Below are 15942 nucleotides of genomic sequence, written 5' to 3'. Positions count from 1 at the left end.
CGAGCACGACTTCGAGCACGACTTCGAGCACGACTTCGAGCACGACTTCGAGCACGACTTCGAGCACCACTTCGAGCACCACTTCAAGCGCACCACTTCGAGCACGACTTCGAGCACCACTTCGAGCACCACTTCGAGCACCACTTCGAGCACCACTTCGAGCACCACGACATCCGCTGGACCGGTGCAGACGGCTTGCAGCCAAACTCAGAGTGACTATTGCACAAACCAGGGCTGTAACGATTGTTTCGTAAAAACCAATGGTCAGTTTGTCTGCTCAGATAACGAATACTGTGCCAGCTCAGCAGGGAAAACGCCTTGCCAAACTGATGCTGATTGTTCTGGAATTGCCACCGGGTTCGACAATTGTGTGTACAATCACGTCAATAGCAACTACCAATTTTGCACTTCAGACAGCACACTCTGCTCGCAAACATCTGGTTGCCAGCAAAACATTCCGGCGCAAAAGAAAAGAGAGTTGGAAAAGGTCTTCCGTGATGCAGCAGAGTTTAAGGCGAGGATAGCACGATGATACACGATTGAGTACCTTAACCCATTCATGAGATTCTATCGAGATTACGCGGCACTTCGTAGACGCATTGATCTGAGCTGCAGGCCTGGTGCCAAATATAGGGCTCCGACGTGCACATAGCAAAGTCGTTTTGAAAGCGGTTGCAGCCATTCCCACCTCAAAAGCAAAGTGCTTGATTTATGGCGGGAATCGTATGACCACAAGTTGCTGTGTCATTTGCTACGACCGTCGTTGTCGTTGTGAATGTGTTTGTAAAGGTTGTTTGACTGGTGAACGTCATGTTGACGGTAGAAGTCGAGGCGATTGTAGCGGTAACAGACATATTAGCGAGCGTGGTCAGAGTGGAAGTCGTGGTTTTTGTCCTGGCACGGTTAGCTGTCGCAGTTGCATTGTTCATCACTGTGGACATTTTCGAGATAGTCGAAATCGGCTGCATACATTTGTACGCACTGCTCACCTCATTTGGGGCTGCCAAACCGAAATTTCTCAGCCCACTGATTGAATGAAGCAAGGGTCCGATTGAGAGAATCCAGGTCGAAGCACATGATCATCGTGCACAGCCGCCGCCCGCACAACTCGAGAATGCAAATATCAACCGCCCGGCCCCAGCTTCCAAGAGGTGTCGAAACACAGGTGCCTGGGGGCGGACTTGGCGAGACCAATGAGGCGAAGCAGCTATCAACGACACCGGGATGCACTGCGAGTCGTTGACTCGACGCACCAGCCTGGAAGATCCAAGCTCGATGTGTTCGGAATAAGTATCAATCGCCTCGTGATCCCAAATTCGCTTCATTACTGTCCATTCATTCCTCTTTATATTCGCGTAAATCTGCACTGAATGATTGCCTAAGGCTCTCACCAAACTCTCAGAAGGCAACAAGGCATACCGACACGAACGTCAAGCCCATCGCTGTGCGCTTGATCTCTCACTCCAGCCTCGGGTCACTTTGGCATACGATACCGCCACTAGCCAGCCAGCCGTGAACACGGCTGTGAACACTTCCGAACAAGGACTGCCTCTGACTCCAGAAGAGACATTCACTGCCACCACAATATAACGTCGTCTGCCAGAGCACTGCATAGCCACTCTTCTCTCACAGTGAATCAGCCCGCCCAGCAGCACTCTATTCACCCACAACGCAGTCACGAACGATAAAGGCGGAACAGAAGGCAAATATCGTAGTGGCCATTAGAGGCAAAGCTCTGCATCCTCAGCTACGGCCATGGACACTCACAACGATCTTTTGACAAATACCACCAACAGCATTTCGCCTCCCCCGCCATTACTCCGCGCGCGCCTCCGCTCAAACTTCTCCGCCGCAGCCCGCGCACCACCCTTCCTCATCCGCCTCACAATCCTCATCCTCACCACCCTAGCTCTAATCCTCGCCGCCATCCCCGCCCAAAAAGTCTCGACTACTACTACGAAGATGACGGCTCCTCACCCGCCCTCGACCTCTTCGTCCTCACAGCCGCTGGCTCCTCGATAGTCTGCACTCTCCCCTCGGTCCTCATCCCTGTCGTCTTCTACAGTCAGGTAGGGAGCCCCAAGTCGTTCCCTCTTCGCCTTCATCGCAATCGCGATGCCGGCGCCTCAGCCGTACCGTCAGGCCAGATCTACCGTCTCCACCCGGCCCTGACGCTGACTTGCGAGACGCTCGCGACCTTTGGCGTGCTGGCGCAACTCCTCCTCGCGGGTCTTTTGGGCTTCTGGGGGTTTGGGTCAAGCGCGGTGCTGACAGCGGCGTTCGTGATCATGATCCTGCCGTGGTTACTACACTGCTATCTGTTCGTTGTGGCGTGTCGAGAATGTCACTTCCTGCGGAAGGAGCAGATCGCTAAGAGCCGAAGTCTAAAAGGCGGACTTGAGGGTGGTAGAGCTGTCGATGGTGTAGAGGCGGGGAAACCGACCAACGCGGAGGGGCTGGCTGGATGGGTCGAATTGCGGGAGACGGACACGAATGGAAGCCAGACAGATGCAACGGCGCCGCGGACCGGTGGGACAGGTGGTGGCTTGGGCGGTGTCGGGAAAGGACTTTGAAAGAGGTAGCCAGGTGAGTCGGCTCGTGGGCCGGTAAGGTGGTGGAGATGAATGATGTCTGAGTATGAGACTCCTGCGTATCGGATCGACTGTCCACTGATATACATAATGTTTAATGTTTAATTTGTCCACCGTCAAACACTCCCACCTACCATACCTGCAGTAATCTATGCATACATCTGTCCTCTGTACTCTTCATCGATCCGAAATGGATGCCCCTCAGTGTTGAATACCCACTCATCCAGGCTCACCAACCTGGGATCGGCAAACAGCAGATAGAAATACTTCAGCGTCTCACTCAACCAAAAGCTCTCCATCTTGTCCATCTGGTTCTCCTCCACTTGGCCCGTAGCATTGACCAACGCATTCGCCACACTCGCATGCCCATACTTCGCCCTCGATGCATCTCGGATCGCAGTGAACATGCGCCAGCCCTTTTCGCGCCAGATTTCATCGCCCGTGATGCGGTACATATAGAAGACGGACTCGATCGCCTCCGGCCGGAGGAGGTATTCTGGCCGTTCGACTTTTATGAAGCCCTTCGGCAGCGTCGCGTCGCCGTGCTTGCGCGTGTTGGCGGCGAAGGATAGTTCGTTCCAGGTACATTTCGGGTTCGAGGGCGGGCAGGGCTCGAAGACGACTGTGTCGGGCATGATGCCCGAAGCCGTTGACTCATATGCCCATACGCATCCATTCGTGAGTTTGGCAGCGATTTCGATGTCCTCAGTATTGTCGATGACCGTGCGGGAGGACAGAGCAAAGAGACCGCCGAGGAAGCAGGAAAGGTGCTCCACTTTACCGCTGAACGATTGCGGAAGGTCTTTGAACGTCATAATCTCGCCCGGAAAGAGCAGGTCTGCGTTGTTGGGTGCCTGCGGACGGAACAAGATGTGCTTCTTCAGCTGCGGCAGCGCTGCAGCCCACATTCTAGCATAGCTGTCGTCCACAGCGCCATATAACAGATGCGTCTTGACGAAATACTCATAGCTTGAATCCGCACCTGACGCCGTCGTATAGAATTGTGGTCCGTCTGTCAGATCGCACAGTCCCTGGTCACAGGTCCCGTCGAAGTTTCGTGGCCAAAGACCTGGGATCCTGCTTTTGTTCTGCACCCTCAGCAGCTCCTGCGCCGCGAAATCCGCCCGATCAGACCACTTCCGCTTCCCACTCACCATACTCAACCGCACAAACTCCAACAATTGGCTGCCCATTCGTGCAAAACTTACCCCCGAGTTCGGCGTACACGGCCAGCCCCACAGCCTCGGCCAGAGGATCGCCCGACACTGGATACCATTCCGCCCAAAGGCCTGCAGCAACATCTCACCCATCCCCACCGCCTTGCGCTTCAGCCGCTCGTCCCGCTGGCCCGAGATGTCGTAGGCGGAGAGCAGGCCTCCTAAGTGGCGAATCGTCATCTCGAACGGGTTGATACTACAAGCCAGCGACGGCGCATACCACAACTTCATCCGATGGACGGCTGCTACAGCCTCCTCGAATTCTTCTTCGAGGCCCATGATGTACAGCGTGTCTAGAGCATCAATCAGGGTGGCTGCCCAGCCGCAGTATTGCGTGTGCGTGCCGCCGGAGAGAGGTTTGACTTCGTCGTGCATCCATGCTCGGGAGCGGTAGGCGTTGTAGGCGTGCACGAACTCGGCCTTGACGGCTTTGAGCCGGCCTGTGTCGGCGGATGGAGTCGTGAAGGCATGTTGTATGACAGGTGTGCCGCGGAAGGTTAGGTGGTGGTTGGAATATTCGTAGGGAGCGTGTCCAGATGGCCAAGGGATTGGAAAGAAAACGTAAAGAAGAAATAGCACGAGGATGACAGGATACCGGTAGCGAGAGCGGGTTTGCCGGCGGAGGTAGCCTACTGTTGGCCAGGCCATGGTGGGGCGTCGTGTGGTCGATTCATACTTCGTTCATCGTAAGATGGAGTCCGATGGTGAGCCTGGCGAGTTGATGCAAGAGCTCGTGTACTCGTAAGTGCCTCTTTGGGATAGATTGCGAACATTGTACATGACTTATTATAGGGGCGTACGGAGTAAGATTTGAATATTTGGCATCGCCAGGGGCGGAAAGTATGGCTAAATAGGCGCCAAGCTCTCGGGCCGCGATGACATCTTCTGTAATAAGTACAAGCACATCCCGTCGCAGCGGCGCTCTCGTCAACTCGCAGACTGAGAGACATGTGAGGCTCATGCAAGACGAATGCAACAGAATACTTCCAATCACGTACGGTATGCAGTACTTGACTGCAAATCACACCAAGAACAGTGAATGTCTCCTGACCGAGTCATCGTCTCGCATGGCCATGAGCTTCACTGGTCGTAAAGATATATAAGTAGTCGCCTCGCTCTTCAACTCCTTTCCCTCCTCTTCTCATCCTCAACGGTGCCCTCGACCTGTACATCGCCACGCCTTGGCAGCGTACGGTCCTGCAGAGTGGGGCGAGTTTCTTGCGAAGAGCCTCTAATCTCGAAGGTAGGTGCGTTTGAGGAGAAGGCAGTGGCAGACCACCACCGCCTGCCCTTGGGCTCGGAGCAAAACAAGGTCTACTCCTGCATGTGGTTCAGCACGGATCTGAGTTCAAGAAGGCGAGCCTATCGTAAGGACCTCAAAAATCTGCAGCGGGCAATCGCTTCATTACTATTCATCGACCAACAGCTCTATTTAGCCTTCCCTGCGCACTCGTGGGCGCCGTATCCGGCCAGCTGCCAACCGCATCACCCACTTCAGCGAGGAAGGTCTCGCTGTTGTGCACACCTGTACCGCCAAGGACGACTCTGATACCAGGCACACTGGCATTGACCTGTGCCACCATTTTTGCTTCTTCGTAAGTCACGCCTCCGACCATGAATACGATGATATCTTGAGGTTTGTCCCTCGTATGACCTTCGAGAAATGGAAACTGCACTTCCTTCAGACGACCTTTGATAAGATTTTGCAGCGTGTTTTCGAGTCTCGGCGAGTGCTGGGTATACACGTTTTCGACGCCTTTAAGATTCAGGTTTCGTCGAAATTGGGAGAACGGCGAAGCTTCTCCCTCGAAGAGCCCTGTGAAGCCGCCTGCTGCAGGTGCTGGTTGAAGTGAATGATGGTAGGCCAGAATCTGCGGGATAACTGCAAGATTATGCGATGAGACGCCGCCGACTGTAGTGAGCAAGTCAAGCAGGACTGGCAGAGCATTGTTTGGGTTCTTCTCATATCGAATAGCATACAGTGCTACCAGTCGAATCTTGTTGTCGGCTGGAATGGCAGGATTCTGGATGTGGTTCTGCAACGATCGCAGATCGGCGGCATGGTTGTCGTTGCACACGAGGGACTGTTCCAGCTCGGACACATCGAGGAGCTGGTCTGCCGAGACTCGTCGAGACAATTCCGACACGAGGGCGACGTGCTTGGACACATTGCCGGACAGCTTCCGAAACTCCGGATAGTCCTCTACGAAGCGCTTCATGTCGGCAATTGATTCGATCTGAGCGCTCGATTTCGTGCGAGACTGATATTGCTCAACATACTCCTTAATGTTCCCGCCGAGATCGCCGAAATTCTGGTACATGTTCTTCTTGAAGAAAGGATCTTGGTCTTGCGACAGCACGATCTCTTTCAATTCTGGTCGGATGTCCGGTACTGCTCCCAAATCCACACGGCCGTTGTGTATACCAAGCAGCTCGTGCACTTGAGCCTGGTATGTCCACTGGGTTAGAAGCGGCGTTATTGGGTCGTCTCGTCGATCGATTATGAGCAGTATCGGCGGTGTGTCAGTCTTCCTGAAGTCGAACAACTGCTCTTCCTGTGTGATCTGGTACCGCACCTCTGTTGCCAGCTTGTGCGACATGCGACTATTCTTTTCGTAACGAATCAACGGATTCTTCTTCAGTGACAGCAGCAGGGCTATGATGCCCTCGGTAGTCCGCTGCAAGGCGTCTGTGTTCCAAAGATCTGGACTGTGGCTCCATAACCTCTGCTTTGGGAAGCCCAGGTTTAGGGACATAAGATCTGGATTGACCACCGTATAGTCCGCAAAGTATTCCTGTACCGCCTTGACGACCTCATGGTCGTCTGCCTCAGCCAGTCGCTCTAGGCTTGACTTCCGTATTATGTTGCTAAAGTAGATATTGTATTCGCCGTACTTCGGTTCTCGTAGCTCGTCTATCAGATACTGCACCGAGTCGGGTGATGGTCGCACGAAGCAGAGACATCGCAGATGCCTCATTCGTTCGCGTGCAGCGTTGTCTATGCGATCGATGAGGAACACTTCGTGCTTGAGTAGCGCCGACTGTGTGATTGCCGTTGACACGATAGAAACAGTCTCGCTGTCGAGGAGAAGGATCTTCATCTTGGAGGACTGACTCGCGGCCACGCCCTCACCGGGCCCCGCAATCTTCGACACATAATTCTGTATCGCAGCAGCGACGTCCATGGCGGAGGTAGTGCTGCCGTGAACGTGACTGCTACCTGTTCATCGCGAAATGGAGATGCCTGAAGCACGGCTTGCCCTCGAAGCTGAAAGCGACGACAAAGGGTCGTACTCCGGCAGGCGCAAGTCTCAACACAGGCTCTCCAGGGCTGGTACGAGTAGTAGAAAGGCTCGAGATACACAACCCAATAAGTTGTACACGTGAACGGATTGTATCACGCAGTTCGCGATGGCCTGAAGTGGTGATTCCCAAAGCAGTTGGAGAATGCCGAGAATGATCGACCGTGCAGGCGATGACATCGTTTGTTGTTTCCCGATGGAGAGGCTCTTCTCATCTTCCCACTGCCTTCTTCAATGCCCTTTCTTCGGTCGCATAAGAGAGGCTATGGAAGGTCCTTCACCTGTGTCTTGATCGTAGCCGACCCCGTTGTTCTTGAGAAGCCGCCATCATGATTCCTGGCATCAATAAACGTGAGCAAACACCCCTCCAAGCCCCCACCTTGATGATAGTCCTGCTGAAGCTTCAGCGCAGCATTTGTAGCCTTAGCAGATGCCACCGGAGGATCAATCGACGAGTTGAAGCTCATATTCAGCTTCTTGCTGTCATATCCGCTGGCCGCTGTTCTCAAAAGGATACCAGACCGTTCACCATGGATCAAGAACATCTTCATCATCGGAGTGTCCTTGTTCTACCTAGTAGGACTATTCGACTTATGGGGTGGCTTACGGACCATGTTCATTGACGCAGCTGCGACATATATCATTGCGTACTATATTGACGGCAGTCTCATGCCATGGATTGGATTCGTGTTCCTCATGGGACATATGTCCATTAACCATATCCGTCGCGAGATGCTGGCTGACCCTTCCACAATTGACATCACTGGCGCCCAAATGGTCGGGCTCATGAAGCTATCTGCATTCTGTTGGAATGTCCATGATGGGCGTCTCCCAGAGTCTGCTCTAACAGACTCACAAAAGTCTCGAGCGTTGAAAGAAATGCCACCCCTGCTGAAGTATACGGCCTGGGTCATGTTCTTCCCGTCTTTCATGGTCGGCCCCGCATTCGACTACGCAGACTACAACAGCTACATCGACACAAGTATGTTCGCGACTGCTGCTGGACAGCCAGCTCCGCCGACCAAAAAGGCCCGCAAGATTCCTCGATCAGGTCAGCCAGCTACGATTAAATGCTTGACAGGTTTGGCCTGGCTTGGAGCTTACCTATATTTGAGTCCCTACTACAACAACGATGCGGTGACTTCTCCAGACTACATGGATTACTCCCTCATCAGACGCATTTTCATGCTCTATGCCCTCGGCATCACAACCCGCACCAAGTACTACGCCGTCTGGACCCTGACCGAAGGCTCCTGCATCCTCTCCGGTCTCGGATACAATGGCATGGACCCAAAACCAACAAGCCCAAATGGGACCGCCTAGAAAACGTGAACCCGCTCCAGATCGAACTCGCACAAAACTCCCGCGGCTATCTGGAAGGCTGGAACAAGAACACGAACCACTGGCTGCGCAACTACGTCTACCTCCGCGTCACGCCTGCCGGCAAGAAACCCGGGTTCCTCGCCAGCCTCATGACATTCGGTACCTCCGCATTCTGGCACGGCTTTGCCCCGGGGTACTACCTCACCTTCATTCTTGCTGCCTTCGTTCAGACGGTAGCCAAGAATTTCAGACGGTACATCCGTCCATTCTTCCTCGCTCCACCAAAGGACGAATCCGACCGAAACCCGAACGCTCTACCCTCCAAACGCTACTACGACTTCGCCTCCTGGTTCGTCACGCAGATCGGCTTCTCCTTCGTCACGGCGCCCTTTGTCCTGCTCACCCTGCACGACTCAATCATGGTGTGGGCGCGCGTCTACTTCTACGTCCCCGTCGCGGTTGCGCTCTCCATCGCCTTCTTCTCCCCACAGCTGCCCTTCAAGAAGATGATCCTCAAAAAGCTCGAGGCCCGCAATCAACGACCACACCCACTCACCCGGTCGCACTCCCACGACACGCTCAATGCGCCTACACTGCTTGGCCTGCCACATGATCCGGCGGCATCCATCGATGAAGCGATTTCAGATATCCGGTCGGAAGTTGAGGCTAGGCGGAGGCGAGGAAGTGTGGGCGCATCTATGCCTACAGGCGAAGAGCTGAAGAAGATGGTGGAGTCGAAGATCGGACAGGGATTCAAGATCGAACAGGACAAATCGACAGGGAGGATAAGGGTCAGTGTCGGTGGGGATTCGGCAACGATTGCGGGCGATGCGTTGAAGAAAGAGTTGTGATTGATGGAGTGATCAAGTCGCTGGTGCAATGCTTGCCCGTGCCAAGACTTGACGCCGGTTGGCAAGGGCTAGTCATCCGGTGATCCCAGACTTAGAAATTTCAGCACTGGCCGCCCCAGCTCTCAGAAGGTAATGGAACTTGGGGCGCTTATCAAGAATCCCTGTTGCACTGGGTTTCTCGTCTAGGGAAGCGATATTTCCGCGGGGACAAGCGACTATCTGAAATCGTTGTTGGCAACAACTAAAGTCGACTCGGTCAATTCAGCGATTTTCAATTCCAAATGTGGACGAATATGCTGTCGATAGTGCGTTCAGCTTCCAATGCTAGGGGTATCTAGTGTTGATGAGCATTGAGAGCGTGGCGGTTGATCAAGTCCGGGTCAAATTGTATGAGGACGGGCCTTGGCATTCCCGAATGCGGCGGTACCGTAGTAGATATCTGGCAGAGGACGAAGCTGGCGTATGGTGCCACAATTCGAAGCGATCACACATGGTACACAGAAACTGATTGATTCAGTAGATGCCGCAAAGAGAGATCGCTGCTTTATAACGCCGCTAAACGATGTTTCGGGTGCGCAGATGACCGTAACTCCCAAGGTTCCTCAATCTGTCCGCCCAATTGTCGGTAACGCCTTGCTATTCCTTCCCGATCATATCATCGTAAATCGCATATGTGCTGCTCTCCTACCGCGCTCACCCTTGATCCACTCGCGATCTACCACCGAACAGTGCCGTCCGCGACCGAACGAGTCACTCTTGCATGCTAGCACTTCAATCCCTGCTTCCAGATACACACGGCGCTCCGCACACAAGAAATCTTGCAACTTCCTAACTCATTTCTTCCCACTACTAAACCACCCTGCCTTTGCCTCTTCGTCTCCACCCTCCTTCTCCGCCTTCTCCTTAACCACCTTGTCCGCCTTGTCCTTCTGCTCCTTCTCCCGTTCCTCTTTCTCCTCCCGCTGTTTCTCCGCCTTCTCAACCTCCTTCTCAGCCTTCTCCTTCTCCACATCCTCTTCTGCGCCGGGAACAACCCCCTCATCCTCCTCAGCAACCTTATCCTCATCAACCTCCTTCCCCTCTCGCACCACACGCACTCGCCCCTGCCTTTCTTGATTAGTTCCCCACCACAACGCCAGCCCCATGCCCGCCATTCCTCCCACGACCGCCAACCACATCAACCACACCACTCCTCTCCCCAAGCTTATGACCCATCCGCACAGTGACTTCACCGCTGGGGTTACCAGGACATCCCGTTCGTTCTCTAGATTCGGATTTATGGAAATCAAGATCCCTAGTGCGGTGACCAGCAACAAGGCCAAAAACACAACGGTGAGAACCTGGATGACGGCCAAGAGGATTGAGATGTTCTTGGTCGTCTGGAGCACCTGGTAGGCGGCGGCGACGAGCGGGGTGACTTGGTCGAAGGTTGATTTATTTGTTTGGAGTACGGGAGCCCCATGCCGGGCGAGGGAATATCAAGCGCGGAGCGTTGTCGGCAGCGTTATCGCGATGGGTCTCTTGTATAGACGAACTTCTGAGGTGTGGTGTATGCGTTTGTGGTTGAAACGGCAGTGTAGGTGTGAAGACGCTCTGCCAGCCTGGACATAGGAAGAGCCACACGGTCGCTGCTCGTCGTCGCCGTCAAAGTTTTGCCTTTTCGATGTTTGATGTGGTTGGTGCTGTCAGTATCACTCTAGTCCCAGATAGCATCAATCACACGCGAGCGACGACGTCACAGCCACAACTCACTCAAACGTCTCAGGCTGGAGTGGCTCGAGCACAGGCGATAGCGATAGAGGACGTGTAAGCCACAGTCATCTGTACAGCTGTACGGCTCTGCCTCCATCAACGGCCAGGATCGTGGTACCCCTCACTCATCACGCACCAAAACTCGTTCGAAGAGCATTTCATCATCTCACCTGACTCAAGAGGCCTCTCATGAGAAGCAAGTAACAGGCGGCAGACGTGCCAGCTTCAAGGACTTGTGGGCGCCAGTCACGGAAGTTGCAGGCATCCCTGCCCAGTTCGCTCGCTGAAGGGGTCCCTATAACGGACAAATGCACCGGCACGCAGTGGGGAGATTTCAAGAACAAGGCCATGAAGATCGGGACCATGACGAACCGAAATTCAAGTTGGAGATGCAGTTTGTCGTCATTTCTGATGGAAGTTTTCTCCGAACGCAATTATTCAACCATTTTAGCGAATGTCCTTCTGTTGCTCAGAGTTTCCCGGTACTGCAAGCACTACCGGGGGGGTGAATAAGTGTACTCTGGCACTGGCTCGCACAGCTGAAGAGAGGCATCAGACGCTCAAGCGCCGGATGTTAAAACGCTGATTCAGACCAGATGACGAATCTATGTCTAATTGTCATGCAGCAACAGTGTGCTCGTTGCTTCTCGGAATCTGCCTCGGAAAACCAGGCCCCTGGCTGCTGCCAATGAGACCCACAAGACACGCCTGAGAATGTGCGCACGCGTGTGAGTGTCTCTTGCACCATTCTCTCGCACCATTCGCATCCTTAACCAGCTCATGACTTTATGCAAAGGTAACTTGCAGTCTGGCCGGTATGCTTAGCATTCTGGTAGCTGCAGCACTCAGATCATCGCGGTGGAAGTGAATGGCTTGATGTAGCATTGTGCGGAGCTTCAGTTTCCGTGCTGCAAATGATAGTCATGGACTCATGGCGTAGCGACGAAGATCAGTCACTTTGCCGAACATTGCTTGCTGTAACGATGTTTCGCTTACCGTTCCCTCGGTATCCAGGCTGACGACGTCTTTCCGCCATTACAAGCGATTATATCGCGATGTGATCAGCACGCAGAAAGTTGGATGCAAATACCAGTTGTGGCGCTGGGCCCGGCCTGATGGCTTGCTCGGAGATAGCGATGTACGAGCAGTCCAGGGAAGCAGTGACGGTCATACAGGATGTTGACGATGTCCGAGGCTTTCAGAGATCCCTTCTTATTCCGAGCCGCGGACTCCAAGCGGCAAGTGGTCTTCAGCTGAGATTGGTAGGACGATGCCATCTTGCTAGTTCGCGTTCTGACAGTCGAATCGACACAGGCGGCACTGAGTCACTGATCCTTCGATCAGTGGCTGGTGCATACCGTAGGCGTGCCTGTCAATGATGATTCTGGGTAGAACCAAGCCTGTTAGCGCCGATAACATTGCTCGACGATTTGATCGTCGGATCGGACGGCAATTGTGGCTTGTTTTGGGGGCATTATGCGTTTCTCCATAGCCATCCCCAACGCGTTTGTCGTAGCCGATGCTCGCACAACTTTGGAACGACGTTACCTGCCTACCGGATTCGTGTTCCCTGATTCTCACCCAAGCAAGGCCACTGACCACGTGGATTGTGTAAGTTTGACGCACAGATGATCTGATCGCGAACTCAATCCTCTATTCCGCCGGGGATGGTTGTCCGAGCTTTGACCCTGCTGCGACCTTAACTTGACGTCTGTCAACTCATGATCATCATGGTAACACGATTGAGGGACATACTCGATGTAGCAGGCTGTGAGTCGTGCCACTGCGGGAGTCGCGACCAAGGACACTCACCTTAAGAGCCTCAACATAATGCGTACTGCTATTGGCCAGTAATGTCGACCAAACTTTCGATACATGCTTGCGCTGGACTCAAGCTACGATACATAGTCGACCATACTCGAGCGTGGCTACCAGATCACTCGCCTTGCTCGGCAGTCGGCAGTCATGGTGCACATAGCGAGGGTTTGAATACTTGGTGACAGGCAAGGCATGCTCTCGTTGTTGCCCCAAGCCTCCGCCTACTGCATTTCTCATATCAAAGTGCTGTTGAGCTCCCCTGCTCGAGCATACCGTGCCTTGTGCCGGACGGAATCGGGACTGACTAGACACAGGAGCGCTATCATAGACTGGCGAACTGCCGTTCTCCAGGCATGGACAAAACGTAGTCTCACCTTATGGACGGCCAGGCGAGCACAGGACCATCGTGATTCTTGTCGTGAGCGTTGTACCACGCTTATCCCGGGCTCCGCGCGCCCGTCCTGTGAATGCTTGTTTGATACATTTGGTAAACTACGCCGTCGTCGATTCCAATGTTGCGACACGCTTCGTCGTTCCAAGACGATGTCGTTGACCAGCATGAGCCAGGTATTCGCAACGGGAACATCATTGTGGTGAGGATTGATCTACCAGTGTCGCCGCTCCGAATTGTTTCCATTCGCTCTTGCCATCTTGAAGCGACAGAGATGAAGTCGATCGTAGGTTTTCAATTCTCGTCTTCCAGGTTTAACATTCGGCTAAGCAGACACGGTTCAACTGAGAGTTGAGTTGCTCCAAAGCTCCGGCTCATGCAAGGAATTTTGAAGGTTATGCTTTGGAATCTCGGTAAGAACATTGCGGAACTCTGAACAACATGGGAAACCTAAGACTCTCATGCGACGATGCTGCACTTGATGATTGAGACGGATGTAGGTGCTCCTTGCGTCGATAGGAAGCCAGCAGAGAGCATAGCGCGCGTTGATGGGAAGGAGTCGAGGTAGTCGCGATCTCACGTGGTGAAAGGGCGCAGGCAAAACGGAAAGCCACACTGCTGGTCGCCGTGGCAAGGATCTTGCCCTTCATGCGCAGCGCTGGTGCGAGGGGAAGTCTGGTATGTCCCAAAGCGCGCCTGTCGCCTCTCATAGAACGTACGTTACTGCTCACTCTCAGATTCTAGAACATGCCCTCAACGATGAGTGAGTAAGGATGCCTGTGTCAATGCATGCGATGAACTGAACTCCGCGAAAAGTGTTCAGGAGGTTTAACTTTGGGCTGTGCTTCCAGGATCATTGCTGTAGGTTTGAGCTACCCGTTGTCCCTCGAGAAGGGCATCTCAGGAGCCGTCACTACCGAGATGCTTGCGGCCGCGACGGTCTGGCTATGAGGATGCGCACTTCCGACAGGAGCTGTAGGGCATGTCCGTCACTCGGAGAGACATCATGCTCACTGGCGACTTGTCGACCTTCCGGCGAAGGCTGTGATCGACAATCAGGTGAGCCAACCACAGCATTTGGTCTTTCGAGTCTCTTGTGTGCAAGGATGTCCTGTCGCCAGATCTCATTCCCCAACTTTCGAACAATTTGCGGTGTTTGCAATGACCGCGCTATGCTGTGTTGAGACTGCGCAATAATTGCGCTGCCAAAACTATATCAAAGCCTGCTATCCGCGGATGCGAATGAGGTTGGAGCTACGTCAAACCGAGGATGATTAGTTGTCAGGCATGTGATGCTTTGGGCCTTCTGTAGTTGAGGATCTTGTCATCGTGAGCCAGGCTTCTCGAGAGGCTGCATCAGGCGAATTGTCCCTTGTGTGGATGCTTGCAAAGTCCTGGGGAGAACCTTTCCTTCGAGCTTGTTCAGAACTATTGCGGGGCTCAGTGAACTCTGTGCCCGTTCAAGAACGTGAACTTTGTGTTATGGGCCTCGACGGGGGACAGATAGGATGCCGCTAGGAGCCAAAGTCAAACTGCTGGTCCTGTATTCGCTTTTGATCGGCGGCTAACTCAGCTAGCTACGTTGTGCAGCAACCTTTGGCGATATCCCCCGTGAGAACGAAGCTCTTCAGGGCCTTCGTAGAAGCAAGTGGCGGTGAGCCCAATGCAAGCCGATACATGGAGGCTCTGGTACACGTGATGGCAGATTTCGCGATAGTTTTGACTTGTTTGGAAGAGACTTGGGTGTAAGGTTGATGAACGAAGAAATCACATGCGCTGAAAAGCAGACGACGTTGTTGCACAGCTGCAACGCCTCATGGCTCGCCGGCTCGATATCTCTACCAGTATTGGAAACGAACGGGCGTCAGATGTTGCTCAGGCTCGTTCCAGTGAAATTTCTAGTCTACCAGAGTAAGGCACTACGCACGGTCGCTGTTGCCCTAATGCCAACTCCATCTTGCACTTGTGAGGCAGGCCCCAAGGCAGCCTTGGAAGGCACAGATGTCTTGGACGGATGTTTCACTACCAAAAGCACAAAGTGCTGTGCTCAACTCGTAGCCACCTCGTCCCTCGCCCTCACGCCTGCGTCCCACTATTGCCGCGGTTGGTGTACTACTGTGCGGGTTCTACCAGCACGACTATTTTATTTTGCTGTAGCCTAAGCAGTTTCTCGTTGGTACCACAGTATCTGTAGGAGGAGAACAGAGCAGGTCCCCCAGCACCTGAACTGACAGTATCTGAAACACTGGCCATATACAGTCACCTAAGGGACTAGTGACGAATGAGTCGCAAGCGCTTCTTAGAAGCACAAAAGAATAGATCGCCAACCCGTAGCTCAACGTCATCGATTATATTAGTACGCTACCGAGAACGCCCTTCTGATGGATGCGAATTCCTATCTCCATACCTCAAAATAGGTAGGGGCAATGCAAATGACAGAGAACCTCCCATGGTATTGATGCTTTTGTTGTCGGCCGTAGTTCTCATCCGGAACGTAAAGAGTCGTTGTATCGTCGTCCCGTGAAGGATCTTGCAGGTCAGCGAACGGGTGCCCCTGTGATGTAGAGCTGTGATTGTGTGGACCTGACCTCTTCCATCCCACATCAGCCGATTTGGTGATGAGAATCAATTTTTGGTGGTGGTAATGATGAGTGCGGCAAGACACTGCGGGGCATCTGGTCTGAGTATTCTACTGCA

General features: G+C 53.4%; 5 protein-coding genes across 5 annotated transcripts; 2 read left to right on the top strand and 3 right to left on the bottom strand.

The window, feature by feature from the left end:
* Positions 1 to 1796: 1796 nt before the first annotated feature.
* AB675_8844 (uncharacterized protein) lies at positions 1797 to 2573 on the top strand (the record flags this gene model as incomplete). The annotated part of the gene is made up of 1 exon (XM_018149326.1): positions 1797 to 2573. A coding segment is annotated over one exon (777 nt), but the record flags the coding sequence as incomplete, so codon positions are not given.
* Positions 2574 to 2740: 167 nt separating this feature from the next.
* AB675_8843 (Endoplasmic reticulum mannosyl-oligosaccharide 1,2-alpha-mannosidase) lies at positions 2741 to 4456 on the bottom strand (the record flags this gene model as incomplete). Its single annotated transcript, XM_018149325.1, has 1 exon — positions 2741 to 4456. One exon carries the CDS (start codon positions 4454 to 4456, stop codon positions 2741 to 2743), a length of 1716 nt encoding a protein of 571 aa, XP_018004254.1.
* A 764-nt stretch (positions 4457 to 5220) lies between these two features.
* AB675_8842 (Vacuolar protein sorting-associated protein 45) lies at positions 5221 to 6993 on the bottom strand (the record flags this gene model as incomplete). The annotated part of the gene is made up of 1 exon (XM_018149324.1): positions 5221 to 6993. The coding sequence occupies one exon, from the start codon at positions 6991 to 6993 to the stop codon at positions 5221 to 5223; it is 1773 nt and encodes a 590-aa protein (XP_018004341.1).
* Positions 6994 to 7439: 446 nt separating this feature from the next.
* On the top strand, positions 7440 to 9284 carry AB675_8841 (Lysophospholipid acyltransferase; the record flags this gene model as incomplete). The annotated part of the gene is made up of 3 exons (XM_018149323.1): positions 7440 to 7461; positions 7523 to 8377; positions 8434 to 9284. 3 exons carry the CDS (start codon positions 7440 to 7442, stop codon positions 9282 to 9284), a joined length of 1728 nt encoding a protein of 575 aa, XP_018004714.1.
* An 833-nt stretch (positions 9285 to 10117) lies between these two features.
* On the bottom strand, positions 10118 to 10438 carry AB675_8840 (uncharacterized protein; the record flags this gene model as incomplete). The annotated part of the gene is made up of 1 exon (XM_018149322.1): positions 10118 to 10438. One exon carries the CDS (start codon positions 10436 to 10438, stop codon positions 10118 to 10120), a length of 321 nt encoding a protein of 106 aa, XP_018004199.1.
* Between the last annotated feature and the right edge of the window lie 5504 nt (positions 10439 to 15942).

The sequence above is a fragment of the Cyphellophora attinorum genome, assembly GCF_001299255.1.
Source record: "Cyphellophora attinorum strain CBS 131958 chromosome Unknown Contig3, whole genome shotgun sequence".
NCBI lineage: Eukaryota > Fungi > Ascomycota > Eurotiomycetes > Chaetothyriales > Cyphellophoraceae > Cyphellophora > Cyphellophora attinorum.
Note: the sequence above shows the minus strand (reverse complement) of the source record. Positions and strands in the feature narration are given on the sequence as shown.